General features: G+C 37.9%; 1 protein-coding gene across 11 annotated transcripts in view; it reads right to left on the reverse strand.

Moving 5' to 3' along the window:
- Positions 1-14,545, reverse strand: part of ROBO1 (roundabout guidance receptor 1) — a 684,183-nt gene that overhangs the window by 50,921 nt on the left and 618,717 nt on the right. For all 11 annotated transcript variants that reach the window (XM_085589936.1, XM_031505944.3, XM_085589954.1 and 8 more), the window contains 7 exons: positions 11,373-11,497; positions 9,327-9,498; positions 6,711-6,916; positions 5,249-5,330; positions 4,912-5,080; positions 4,647-4,813; positions 1,486-1,607 (listed from right to left, as the gene is read on the reverse strand). In XM_085589936.1, the coding sequence (XP_085446062.1) occupies positions 1,486-1,607; positions 4,647-4,813; positions 4,912-5,080; positions 5,249-5,330; positions 6,711-6,916; positions 9,327-9,498; positions 11,373-11,497 (1,043 nt within the window). The remainder of the gene's footprint in view (positions 1-1,485; positions 1,608-4,646; positions 4,814-4,911; positions 5,081-5,248; positions 5,331-6,710; positions 6,917-9,326; positions 9,499-11,372; positions 11,498-14,545) is intronic.

The following is a 14,545-nucleotide window of genomic DNA, read 5'->3' on the forward strand; positions in this document are numbered from 1 at the left end:
AGATCAAGCTGATGCTGAGTGGTCCTGAGTGCTTTCAAACTAAGTCAGTTTTATACTAAATGAATGAAGAAAGAGATCTGAGTGTAATCAAGGGCAGATCCAATATGTCTGGCTATAGCTGAAACAGAAAGCTACCTTATACAACTCATCTTTCATGGAGCATTCACTATCTTTTTAACTGCTGGTTTCAATTTCTGATGAATAAGGAAGTCCAATAACAACCACAATGAAATTTTTAAAGTGCATCAGATTTTCCTGTTTGCGAAAATCTCATACAATGATATAATAAAACTGTGTGCTTGCAATTTTAATCCAAAGAGCAACACATTTCATTTTTAATAATCACATAAAGAATTCATGTGCTAGCTAAAACTGAGGTAATGCTTATTTTTGAAATTGCAGAGAAGCCACAGGCCACCCAAGAGACTGACAAAAGCTGCCTGTCTGGAAAAGGTTGTTCTGTAAGTAAAGGTCAAACAAAATTTGCTAGGAACCTCAAAGATGTTTTAATGTATTAGCTAAAACAGGAGATTGCCTGCTGCAGGTGGCTGTACTGCAGGTGAGAGTGTAATTACTGTGCAACACAGCAGACATGACTGCAGCATCGAGGAGCCCTGGGTGTAGATCAGGACTCCTCTGGGCTACAGCTCTTCTACAAAGTCAAAATGCCTTTTGTTCCTGTTCAAAATATTCTGCTATGGCATAGCAGGAGCTATAGCAGGAGCTATAGCCCATGCTGTCCCACACTATCCCTGTCAATATATTGGAATATTCAGATGGAAGTCCCAAAAAGACCTCAAAGCTCACTCCTTATGGTTTTATTTCTGTACATGGTGTAATTATATCCCCAACATTTTCCTAATTCTGCATTCCATTTTAAAACTGATTGTTGAATTACATTCCTCACTTTCTCAGTTTCTCTGCTATGTCCTCCATGTGGCCAACCTGCTTTCCTGCTGCCAGAGCAATATCAATGTGATACTGCCTTTTTTACCTCTTCTCCCTGCACCACGTGTACTCAGGACACAACAGGAAAGGAGAGGTTCAGATGAAGGCAATCTGATTTGGGTGTGCTTGTCAGTGTGTCTGTAAGAGGGAGGTTAACACTTTCAAACAGAATTATGCAGTATTTCTCTCTACAGGGGACTGACAGAGAGGGAATTGCCCATGTTTTCTCATTAAGGGACTGATACATGTCCTACTGAATCTGTGGGAAGGCTTCAAGTGATATGACTGAGCAGGTCCTTTAGCTTCCAGAATAGGACTCTGAAATCCTCACCCTATTATAAACAGCACTCTCTATGAAGACAAAGATGGAGAAAATGGGTAAAATTTAATGAAGTAGAAAAGCAGAGCAGACACTCTTCCCAGGGAAGAACATTTGCCAGCATACAAACTGCTCAGCTTTCTGAAGTGTGACCCCGCTGCAGTGCAAGCAGGACATCTCAGCAGCACATGTACAGAAGGGCACAGATTTGTACTCACAGTCCAATGAACTTCGATTGAGGAGGAAGAAAGGATAGTAGGGTTGTGCAGGTGTAGCACCACGTCACCCAGCTCTCTCTGGACCTGCTTGTGATCCACACCTTGACTTGTTGGCGGAACATCTGCAATAATTTAAGATTCCATTTTCACAAGTTCACAGGATTGTTGAAATAAGTACATGCAAATACAAATGAGTGTGTCAGAAAATATATGATGCTATCACTAATGAAGTTGAACCTAAATACTTCCTAATCATGTTAGAAAAAACTACATGAAGCATTTTCTTGAGCAAATCACCTACGTTTAGGTAGTACCAACTCAAGACACTGCACTTCCCTTGACAGAAATGTGAAAGTAATGCTGCACAAAAAGACCACACCACACCACACTCAAGGACAGCTTTGGTAAATGGCTACAGCAGCATCTCTTTATTCTTTCCTGCTGGGAAGAGAAAACATTCTACATTGCCAATTCGAAGAGACCAGGAAACCAGCAAAAGAAGAAGCTGTATCTTTAGATAAATTCGTGACAAACTTACTTGGTGTTACCAGAAAATAATGTTAACAACCAGAGAAAAGATAAATTAGTCATATGGCTGCAGCTTCTCTAATGGCAAGAGGCTTCTGTAAACAGGAGGCAGAGCCTAGTTGAGGCTGTCTGGATCGTCTGATATTTGGTGTATCCCATAGCTGGAAGGATTATTCATATGCATGAAGGGACAAATTCCTCTCAAAACATGTAATAGTATGATGAAAACACATATTTTTTTCATATTGAGCCCTTGGAAAGCACATTTAACTGAAATGGAATGACTGTCAGACGTGTAAAATTTACAGGGTAATCACTAAGTGGGTAACGTGCACTATGGAACGCAGAGTAACAGTTTCTGTTCCAGGTTCACATCTCACTCCTTGATCACCTCATTTTAAACAAATACCATGCTGACTATGGCTAAAATTCTATGACTGGAAATTCAAGAAAAGTACTTGCAGGAATTACTAGTAAGGTTAATGTGTAGTCAGCGAGTGTCAAATCTGGATTCTTAGCAAGCCACATTGGTAATAACAAAAGAACAAAACCGAAAAAATCCTCCATGGAATCACTGCTATATCCCCATGTAGTATGTTCTGTAGTATGCTCTGCAAACAGCCCATTATCACAGTATTTCCCTCCTCCCAAAGTTTGAAAGCATTAAAGATAAAAGCTTCTGTTTGGGAGCATTGCCTAAATATCACCCTGCTCAGAATGTAACAGGAAAGCCAGTGGAATAATTAGTTCTAGCTTTGCTAGTCAGAAGAGATGAGTCATCCACAATATGGATCAAACTGTTCACAGGCTCAGCCATTTGCACATCTGTGCTATAAAATGATGTGTGCGCTCTCTTGTTTCGGCTCCAAGCTTCCAAGACAGGGACTGTCAGTGAAAACACCCAGGAATGAGGCTGTTAATGTCTGTAAAGTGTGAAGATGAAGGTACTAGGAAGGCAGTGCTGCAGGGAGGAAGGCACTGAAGGCACTAACCTACCTTCATTTTGCTTTGTGGACTGAACAAGCCCTTAGGACCAGACTATATCACCCTCATGACGAACGCCAACTGGAAATTTTTGAACTTGCTTAGCTAGACCACAACTTAAACAAAAATGAAATTATATTGGAAGAAGAGCAGAACTGGTCTAAATGACTTGACACTTGATTACATTTCTTAAAATTGGAGAAAAGTTTATGTTAGTTATTATTTTCATTGAGGTACTGTGGCTTTTGGGTTTTCAGCTCTACTAGGTACCCAGAGAAGAGTGAAGCTTTTCCATGTCATTATAAACCATTCAGTTGAGTGAACAGAACATTTGCTGTTTCTCAGAATCAGGTCAGTTATCAGTTTGGGACAGACACAATACCTCTTCGCATCTCCAGAAATGAAACTACACTACATGAAAAACAGGCTAGTGCAGCTCTTGCCCCAGAAATCAGGAATCACTAAGAAGTTATTAAATCTCTCCCTGGTAACAGACTTGGGAACCTGTGCAATCCTGATTTTCCATGGGGCTGTGACTCTGCTGTCCATACATATCCACTGAAGTTGTCACCCATCAGGAGAAATGCATAATACCAAAAGACAGCAATGTGAAACTGCTCACTCCCCAGGGGGGAAGAGAAAGACTTGCTTTCAGACCAACTACAGAAAACATGAGAAGTCCCCAAAGAAATACCCTTTGTTTCCTTTAGAGAACTTCCTTTCAAAAACTAACATGTACTTACTTACGCAAACAAAGAAACAAACATACAGCATAGACACTCTTAATAAGCCAGTGGGTCAATTTCCCCAGTAAGTAGGAAGATCAGAAAAACAAACAAAAATACGATCTCTATCACTTTTTCTTTGAAAAACAGTGTGTCTAGTATTCCCCTTCTTAAGAATCTAAGCTTTTCTACTGGAAAAATGAAGGTTTCAGAGCTGCAATACATTATTGCACATCATCCTAAGTGTCATTTATTTGCTACAGTGAATAGAAAGACAGTTTTAATCTTACATAGCTGGACTCAGTCCATAGCTGGACTTCAGTCACAGCTGGAGTCAGTGGATGACTCCTTCATTCACTTCTACCCAGACTTTTCTTCCACTTGGCTATCTGTAAGCACTGCTTTCTACCCTATTTTACTTCCAGCAGTTGTACTATGGAAACACTTGTAACATACTGCCAAAACCTCTTTACTGGTTCATGGTTCCAAATTCCTTCAAATTTTCAACTTTTCCCTTTCCTATTGCAGCAGAAATCAACTTAGATTACATGCTGTTTCTCTCCTTGTCTCAGTCTTAAGCCTTATTTGATTCACTGGACATAGTAATAACATATCCATGGAATTTGAGGATTTGTATGGGAACTCAAAAACACAGGGATTACTTTGGCTGCTAGCAAGAGCTATTCTGCAAGTTGTAACTACCTTTGGATAGGAGATACTAGGGTTCCCTTAGGCAATGCAACATGCTGTCAGAATCTGTATTACAGAGAAAACCAAGTTTAAGCACTGCATTTTACTGTAGTATGTATTATAGCCAGGATAGGTAGACAGTCCAAAGCTACCAGAATTCCTGCATCTGGTATTGCTTAGTCAACTTGTGACAGCTGCTGTGGACACCCAAAATGTTCAGTATCAAAAACTTACCTTGAGTTTTCACTGGATCAGATATTTGGCTTGGGTCGCTCAGCCCATATGCATTAGCTGCTCTCACAAGGAAGAGATAAATTGCATTAGGTTTTAGCCCTTTAACTGCAAAACTCTCAGTTTTCACATTCTCAGCTACAGTTTGCCAGCTGCTCCCTGATGCATGGCTAAAGATAAAACACACAACAGCAGGTTAGCACGTGGTTCTTTAAAAACACATTACATGTAAACATAGAGACAGCAAGATCACAGGAGACTCACGTACCTGAAGGCCTCAATTATGTAAGAGGTTGGTGTTGCACCTGAATTCAAATTAGGTTGCCATGACAATGTTACTGTATTTCTGCTGACATCTGTAACCTCGGGCTTTGATGGAGCACTAGGAATCAAGTTTGGGTCAGTGGGTCTTGGTGGCTGCACTGGGACTCCAAACTCTGACAAAAGGAGAGAGAAATGCTGAGTACGGACAGGATGCAGCTGTAAGCTAAATGCTGCTCACATCTGCACTGGCAATTTAGGACAGAGTCAGATAACTTCTACATTTCAATTTATGGTTTTCCTTCATGCATTTTCTGCAGACAGAGGAACCCTGATGGAGTTACCTTGGACCTCGATGAACGCGCTCCACGTCGCTTCGCCGCTCGGGGTTGAGGCAATGCAGGTGTACCGGCCCGTGTCGCCCAGCTGAATGGGAGAAAAGAATAAATATTTGAAACAATCAGGCACTCAGTGGGCTAGAAAAGTAATTACAGCTCTCTACGTTCCCCCATGAATATGGATAAATGTATTAGCCTGCAAAAACTTTGCAGCAGAAACTCCTTCCATTAGAAGTTACGATTTTGACAAAACAAAAATGGGTATTTATTTCTGAGCAGTCACAAAAGAATTAGAAATGCAGATTCTAATTTAATGTTAACTATTCTGTAATGAGTAAACTGAAGGCCATTTCCTGTAGCATTTATTCCTTACTCTGCAGTGGTCCTAACAAATAAATTGAGAAGGAACTCAGATGACAAGATGCCATGCAACTGTCAACCTTCTACATAAATAATGCCCGGGGATTTATCAGGACTTGAACACTGGAGAACATGTCATCCTTAAAGCAAAGCTTAAATATTGCACAGGGTACATATGGGGCTCCCTGTGTTAGTATAAATTTCATTCTACAGCAGACCCAAAAAAGAATCTCCATATGCTATCCTCATCCAGTTCTCAATGTTGGATTATTTGCCCATATGTGACTTAATCACATTTCAAAGTGTTTCTTTTTTTTTTCCCAAAAAAAGAAATGCTATCCTCCTCAGGTCCCAGCCTCAACAGATGAACTTAATGGAAGTGATCAAAAATCAGAGATTCAAGCTCTAAGCCAGTCTAACTTGTAATTGGCAGCAGGGCAACTCTGGAGAAAATGGTAAAGTGATGTATTCAGCCTAATCTAAAAAAAAAAAAAAAATTACTTCATTTCAAACCACAGAAAAGATAGCAGAAAATATCTAGTATGCTACAACTTCACATTTTAGAACATTTTAAAGTGTGCAATGCATGACCATCTGCAATACTGGCCAGATACTGCTAGTTCTGAGGAAGTCAGGTATTTGACAGGTTAACCATTTTACCTAGGTTACACTGATGAGTGAACATGTTTAAACACTAAAAGCTCTTATGAAAAAGCTGTGTACATGGTTCTATTACTGAATATGCTAAACAAAGGTTTTCTTTATAAACATTTGAATTAATTAGATCATTTTAATCTATTAGTGCTAAAGCCCAAATAATGTAATGATTTGTCTTACTAAAATACATTCCCCTTCATGTTTTAAAGTACCAAGTAATCCCCTTAATTAATATCTCTTTACAGCATTTTTCGTTATGAAAATAATGTGCCCTAGGCAGGTGTAAAGCATAAAGAATGTACTATCAGAAAACACGAAGTATCAAATATTTTAATACATTTATGTAACCTTTCATTAATTTTAAGCATAGGGTTTACTACATCAGAAATGCCTGGAGGCGGAAGCACAAAATGAAACAAAACAAGAAAACCCATTTGCCAGTTGAGGCTACCTTGGCATATCTGATCTGCAGCGCTCCTGTCTCCAGCTGCTTGATGCGAGAGTCTTGGGTGGAAATGAGGATGCCATCCTTTTTCCAGAGGATAGTGGGCATTAAAGTGCCTGTGGCCACACAGCTCAGCACTAAAGTCCCGTCCACAGCCACAGTCTGATTCACAGGACCCTGCCGAATGACAGGGGGCGGCCGGTCTGCAATCACTGCCAGGAGAAACAACAGCACAGACCTTTCTGCAACTGGAAGCAATTTTCTAATCATCTAAGCAACAGCAGTTGCTCGAGGCTTTGAAACAAACTAAAAATAATTAAACAAGTAATTAAAGTTGGAGGCATGCATTATTCAGGGCAGGGTGCATTACAATGATGCACAGCTAGGGATGTTTAAAATGGTACACTATGCAGTATTTTCAGAACAGAGAAAGGATTGCATATTACACACTGCTATCCTCCAGGCATTCTCCAAGTCCAACGTCTTTATGAAGTGATAATGGAAAAAAAAAGGGCTTCCTAGATCCTTTGGCAAGGCAGGGATTTCACCTTTCCCATCTTTCACCACTGCCAGGCCTGTGTAACATACTTCATACTTCCAACATTTAAAGACAAAGAAAAAGGAGGTAGGCAGTCAGGGAGTAACCTCACAAATACCTCCTGCTTAAATAACCATTTTCTGTGTGCCACCAACTCCTCTTGGTGCTGTGTCATAATTGTGAGATGCCCAGCAGTAGGGCAAAGCAAACACAAATGGATAGAATAATTTTAGAAAGATTTCTTCTATTAAATATTGTTCCAGTAGTTTCTGATTTTTATGAGGACTTCAGAAAGAAGAAAATCCCATAATCCCATTGTCTATGTCAATTTTACTACATCTTTCATACAATGGAAATTTGGTGCTACTGATGGGTTATTTAATTATACTGCACAGAAAAATATAAACCAGTCTCAGTACTCACGGAAAAAAAGAATGGTAGTATTCTATTACCCAAAAAAGAGGTAAAAGTAATCTTCTTGTATTTTTGGGATCTGCTTTAGCCATACTTTTAAATGTCATAAATCTGTTCAGCAGTGGCATGGAGCTCACGTAACTTAAAAACTGGTTTGGTAGCTGAAATATAAACCTGAAGTTCTGATAATCTGTGAACATTAGATATTTCTAAATTACTTTTCATAACAACAGACAGGATGTTAGCACTGTTTTGTTTGGCTAAATTCCATCTCCCATAATTTCATTTGCATGTTCAAATGACACTGTTTTCAACTGCATTATTTATCCTTTAGTTCTTGTCCCAGCCTGTTGCTACACACTTTAAGGCCATCAAAATCCTTCTCTGCAGAGACAGACAAAATAAGCCTACTTATAATTTGCATTTGACTTTGACAAGTTTGTAAAGAACTTTGCAGTTGGCAAAGATAAGGAGTTGACTGATCTGTGCTTTATAGGAGAAATCTAATGACACTGAAATTCATGGCTGATTTAAGTCCACTGAAGTTGATGACAACTCCTCCTACCTTTAGGAAAACCATTAATAAAGGCATTGTAATACCTTTACAAATACTCAGCATATTCTGCTTTTACTTTTATAGAAGTACAAAAAACTGATGCAAGAAATTATAAAATATCTCATGAGCATCTACTCATTAGATCAATCCAGAAAATATAGTGAAGAAAATGCATTTAAAATTATTATTTCCAAGTCCAGATGGCATAGGTCATTAGCAGAAAACTGTTATAAATTTATTTCTCATCCTGCCATGGCCTTCTTCCCAGGAAAAAAGAGGAAAAAAGAGGATTAGGAAATGTGCCTTACAATTTGTGAGGAGCCAGAAGGGATGTAGCCCTACTCCTCCTATGTCAACCCAGGGGGAGTGGGAGATAAATAAACAATTTCATATTACAGGTTCAGTGCATGTTTCTAGTACTTTATTATTTCTGTTTTCTATAGGGCAAAGGGCTATTTTATAGAAGTTCTCAGAAATCAGCTTCCCTCTGCTCAAATTCTCTTATCCTCTTCCTCTTTAAATGCTAAGATTATTATTTTCCCTGTGTATCTCTGCTGTTAAAAAGAAGTATTTCTGATAATTGGCAAACTGGCCTCACATTACTGCTTGTAGTCATGCTCCCTGTAGCTTTCTCATCTTGTATTTCTTCCTAACTAGTCCTAAAAAAGGATGTATAATTTCTGTTATTCTGCTCATCTCCATACAGCTTGATATTGTTTTCATAGCTAAAACACAATATTAAGAAATGGAAAAAAACAGGTAAATGAAGGGCTAAGCAAATGGCTACATAATAAAAGGGATAAAGAACCAGGCAGCAAGAAATATGAAAGTAAATTAAATCAAGTAGGAGAAGCAAAAAAGAGTCAGATAAAAATGAACAGATCTGACAAAAATCCATACATTGAGTGTACTTACCAAGTACAAAATGGAAATACAGAGTTACACATCATCCAGAATTGTAAGCCTCTGACAGAGATGGCCAAAACAGGATTTTTATGTTCAAAGAAACATGCAATCCACATTTATGCAAAACAGATTTCAAAGTAGTGTCACATCACTGCACTGCTGTCTTCAAATAAAAAACTTGGAAATGATAAAATGAATCTATGATTACCATCTGTCACTTCCAAGTAGGCTTTTGTTATGATACTTCCTGCAACATTTAAAGTCTGGCAGATGTAGTACCCAACATCAGATCTCTGGACATTGGTGATGGTGAGGTCTCCAGTCTGGGAAACTGAAAATCGGCTGGATGACTGAGGGGGCTGGTATGAGAAAAGCAGATTCTGAAAGATTTACAGAAAGAAATGGGGGCAAAAATAGGTTAAATAAATTCAAATATCAAGATGCATAACTTTAATGTAGTTAAACAAATAAATCTTTTTATATTATACAGAATATATTCTGCTCTTCATGTCTTAAGAATGTCTATACCACAATGTATAGCTTCTGTAGGTTTTTTTAATGATAAAATAGGCGCAGATGTGCACATAAAATTGTGTGAGACTTTTGAGATTGCTCTAACACTCTCTAAGATCAATACTGGACTTTGCACCAAGTGTAACAGAGTCTAGTGAAGATGTGAAATGTACAGAAACCACAATGGTGCAGGCGACTGTGGTGAACCTCAGCAATTTGCTTAGATGTTCTTTTTTAGAACTTGCTCCAGGGCATTCGTTTTCCTTCATTTAAATGCAGATGGTGGTTTACTTATCTGTAGTTTAACATTTGCCTTCCTACAAATGGAGCAGTTTTTTAAAAAGAGATGCTCTGTAGGTCTCTCTGAATAGAGTGCTTGTGTTTTATGAAAAGTCTTATAATACTGAGTTAAATCCTATCCCTATTTAGATAGTTTGGGTATGAAGTACATAGTGTTTACCAAAACTCAGTTGGGGGTTGATGAATTTCTACCTCTGGCTGAACAACTAGTGGATAAGAATACTTTAGGATCATGGAGGGCATATTTATCTCTTTTTCTTGGCTAACTACATTTTGCATTTCCAAAAATTGTCCAAAGGAATGGGACACAATTTTCTCCAGTACTAGCAAACCCTATCCTCAACCTCCTCTTTCATTTTGCTCAATCATCACAAGTGGTCACACTCAGCAGAGTCAAAAATTAGCAAAAAAAAAAAAAAAGTACTAGACAACATGTAGCTAAATAAATAAAAGAAAATAAATCATAAAATAAAAACATAATATACTGATATATATATACATATATATATATATATATACCACTGATGATTATAATCTAAATTTGGTGGTCAGCAGTCCAGTTGTACTTAGGAATTCAGACAAAAATGTTGCAAATGGAGTAAAGAAGCCCATCTCCAAGTCTTCTCAATTTCTCTGCCCTATTGTTTTGTAACACAAAGAACCCTGTCATATGCTCTTGCACCATTCATTCACAGGAAAACCAGAATCCCATATTCCTTCTTTCCTTCCAATAAAGAATACTTTGTGTCACATACCTCCTTCAAAAGATGACTGAAAGAAAACTGCAATTCTCTTGCAGTTATATTGTGTTTCACCCACTAGCTTTCAAGATCCTTTACAAAGAAGTTGAAAATAATTTTCCCTCCCATTCAAATTAGGAACTTGGGAGAAAAAGTGACCTATTCAGGTATGATCTGTCAGTCAACTGATGGAGTTGGAAAGGAGTTCACCTCAGCCCAGAACCAGAGTCCTACCCATGCAGTGATGCAGATCAATGCAGCAAATAGTTCAATTTGCCAGAAACTCAAAAACACATGGCAAACTAACAGCTGCACCATAAACCCAGAGCCAAACTTTCTGAAAATCTGGGATTGTTTGGGGGCTTGACCAAATTTCAGTGTAAGTAATCTCTCCATTTCTTAAAAGTTCTCCCTGTTAGGTGAAATAGATTACCAGAGTGGTGAAACATGAAATGTTTCTAGTTGATTCACAGATTTATTTTTACATTCATGGAGAAAACAGGAGACAGCAAAATGTAAATATTTTCTGCCAAGACTGACATCACCTAGCATGCCTTAGAAGCAAAGAATAAGTAATCCAGCATCTCCAAGCTCTAAACTTGTTTTCTACATCTTTAAAACAATAATTAAAATACTTTTCTCTCATATGAAATAATTTCCTGAAGAAACTGCCAGGAAGGAGGACAGAAAGGCTGTTTCACCTGACTCCCTTCTCTCCTCCAGAAGATGGCTGGCTGAGGGTTCCCAGTTGCTTCACACTGGAAAGTCACCGTTCTCCCCAGGGCAGCCACCTGGTCTCGAGGCTTTACAACAAACTGTGGAGGTTCTGAAAGGAAAACACCAAAACTAAATCAATCACACTGCCATCAGCTGATTTGAAAGAACAATTTGCCTCCTGAGTTTTAATGGTATAAACCAGAACAGGTAAGTTCCTTTAATAAGGAGAGGCACACATTGGTCTCTAGCAGCCACAGCTTCAGCATCACTCAGATCATCTTTTCTGTCTGGACCTCCCTGACTGTGCAATATATGCTTTTAGTGCTTACCCATTGTACAAGGAAATGAGTCACACCAGCTTGGTGAGACAACTTGCAGAGCAACAATCACCAATACAAACAAATCCTCTACAATTTGGTTTTTAAAGGAGGAGTAGGGCTGCAAGCCAGAATGGAGAAATTTTTGAGGGACAACTGGTCCAGAGGTCACACTTTGTTAAGGCCCACAAGACACACTGCTGAGTAACTATGAATTCAGGCTTACACACACAAAACTCATCGTCTCTGACTTAGGACAGCTGAGGAGAGGAAAAGCCCTTAAGTGCTTATATAAGAGACTTTTGATATAGTCATGATCTCAAAATCTTGAAGTCAAAAGCACAAGAAATACTATTCAAATTATAACCACTTAAAATCTCCAGTTCAAACACACAGAGAAGGAATGAATTTAAAGGAACAGCAGAGCTAAATGTCTTCCTCATTTACATACCCAAGAGCATGTTCAAACAAAATATATATGCAAATGAAGGCAAATTTGAAACATCTGCTCAGCCTAACATTATAAATACTGCCAGCACTGTTTGATTTATACTGACTTCAACAACCCCTTCATCCAGTAGTAAGTAGAATGTCAAAAAATCAAGTCAGTCACATAAAAAAAAAAAAAAATCAGCATAGATGGCATTGGTGATGTAAGCACAGAAAAATCTAGCATGTTCTATAGGCTGTTAACTCTTGCTTCTTGAAAAATGTGCATTAAATTAAAGCCCATTTATTTATTATTTTCCATTTTTTCTGATCATCTACCTAAAACTAATTATGCTCTCTCTCTTCTTTGGATTGAGAATAAAGGGGATGTTTTGCATCTGACTTTAAGAAATCAAATGATTTTGATGTCCATTTCCTTTATTTTTCCCTTGTGAACATTGATGTTTACACAAGATTTTCCTTTTAAAACAGTGCAAAATATGTAATTCAATGATGTGATTTGCAAACATCATGCAGTAGGGGCTTTATCTAGAATAAATTCAATAATGCTTAAGTCTTTCTTTAAAAAAAACTGCTTCCAGTGTTCCTGTGGGCCAATTCTTGCAGTTATCTGTTCCCCCTGCCTTGTGTCTACTCCCTGGTGAGCTCATATCAGAATATATTCTTCCTACGCCCCCTCCTGCTTTGAGAGGAATTTTTGAAGCATAACACAATTGTCTATATTTGGATGCAAATGCTACCTTTCCTAGCATTTCCTTTGATAAGAAACTATGCAAACAAAGCTAAGACTGACCTCCTGTAATTAGCTGACTTCAAAACATTTAGCTCTGAAACGTTTAACCAGTACCTTGGAAGAAGGTGTGGGAAGACTTTGACATGACAACACTTCATTTGGGAGGGAGGGAGAACTGGCTGGGGGTTTGCCATGGGATTGTGAGGCATGGGCAGGGGGAAATGAAGATGAGGGTGAAACACCTTTGTTATGCTGGTAGATTCTAGGAAGGAGAATAAATTTATCATACAACTAAATTTAGTGCTTGGCAGGTTCTGTACTAGCCTCTGACACAATGCCACACAATGTGGAACTGAGGGCTTCAGTTATAAAATAAATAAATCCTGTAATAGTGCAAAGGATTTATTATGTTTCAGATTTTGTTGAACTCAAGGACAGGTACAACTATTAAGAAAATAAAATGGTTCTGACTGCTGGAGAAATAGCTGGATGTTGTGAATACAGTATCTCAAGATGACCATCCAGGGACTACTTAACACAAAAAGGAAGAGGAATTTAGTCATATAGGCAGCCATTGTAGAATTTGTAAAATATAAACAGGTACATATTTCTCTAAGTATTTTTCTAGATATATATTTTGTATGGATACTACTCTAAAAATATATGCATATTGCCCATATATGTATAATTCTAAATCTGTTGCAACCAAGGTAAATAATATAAATCTTATTAGCTTCGATGTTAGAAGAATTAAACAGGGTTAATTGAAACTATCATAAAATTCCATTCTGTGTTAACTGTACTAGAAACTTTTTCACTGCCTTTTTTTTTAGTATCATTTAGTTTGATTTCACACCTTGGGTCACATATATGTGGTATGTAATGATGAGACTGTAAAAGATGCCAAAATAATAAATCCCTGTAAGAAAAGAACAACTTCCATCCTAGAAACCTCTTAACCAAACACAATTGTTTTAGCACACTTTGAAGTTCAACCCATGCAGTCACTGAAGAAAAGAGACATTAGGATTTGACTTGCTACATCATACAAAAACAGAAATAAAATTTGCAACCCATTACCTTTCTCTTTGCCATTAAGTTACCCATACTTCATGCAGAATTTATTCTGTTCGATGTGTCTTGCCAATAACAAGTAAAAGGTGGGAGCTGAGTGGTTGGAGGACATGGAAGGGGATGGATGGGAAGGGGAGGAGAAGTTCTTGTCACAGTGATACGATGACTAGAAGATGGCCAATAAAATTTCAACTTACCAGACACAACTAAAAACAAAAACAAAACAAAAAGAAAACATGGAATAAATAAAATTGAACTGACATGAAACAAAGCAAAGAATAAAGCAAAATTTAAAAAAAAAATTAAAAATGGATCCTTGGTAAGGATCTTAGAAAGCAAACATATATTCTGATATATGAAAAACAGGTTTATAATGTTGAACAACATTTATATATTTTGATTCTTAAACAGCAGTCTCTATCACATACTGAAAAGTAGGTGGTAGAGGAAAATGGGTAACAGACTGAAATACTGGCCAGGCAATCTGGGTTCTACTCCAAGCCTTTCTAATAAACTGATGTGTACCTTGAGTAATTTTTTCCCCCCCGTTATTATTATTCATCTGCATCAAGATTTTTCCATG

The sequence above is a fragment of the Lonchura striata genome, chromosome 1, assembly GCF_050655825.1.
Source record: "Lonchura striata isolate lonStrDom1 chromosome 1, ASM5065582v1, whole genome shotgun sequence".
In the NCBI taxonomy this organism is placed as follows: Eukaryota; Metazoa; Chordata; class Aves; order Passeriformes; family Estrildidae; genus Lonchura; species Lonchura striata.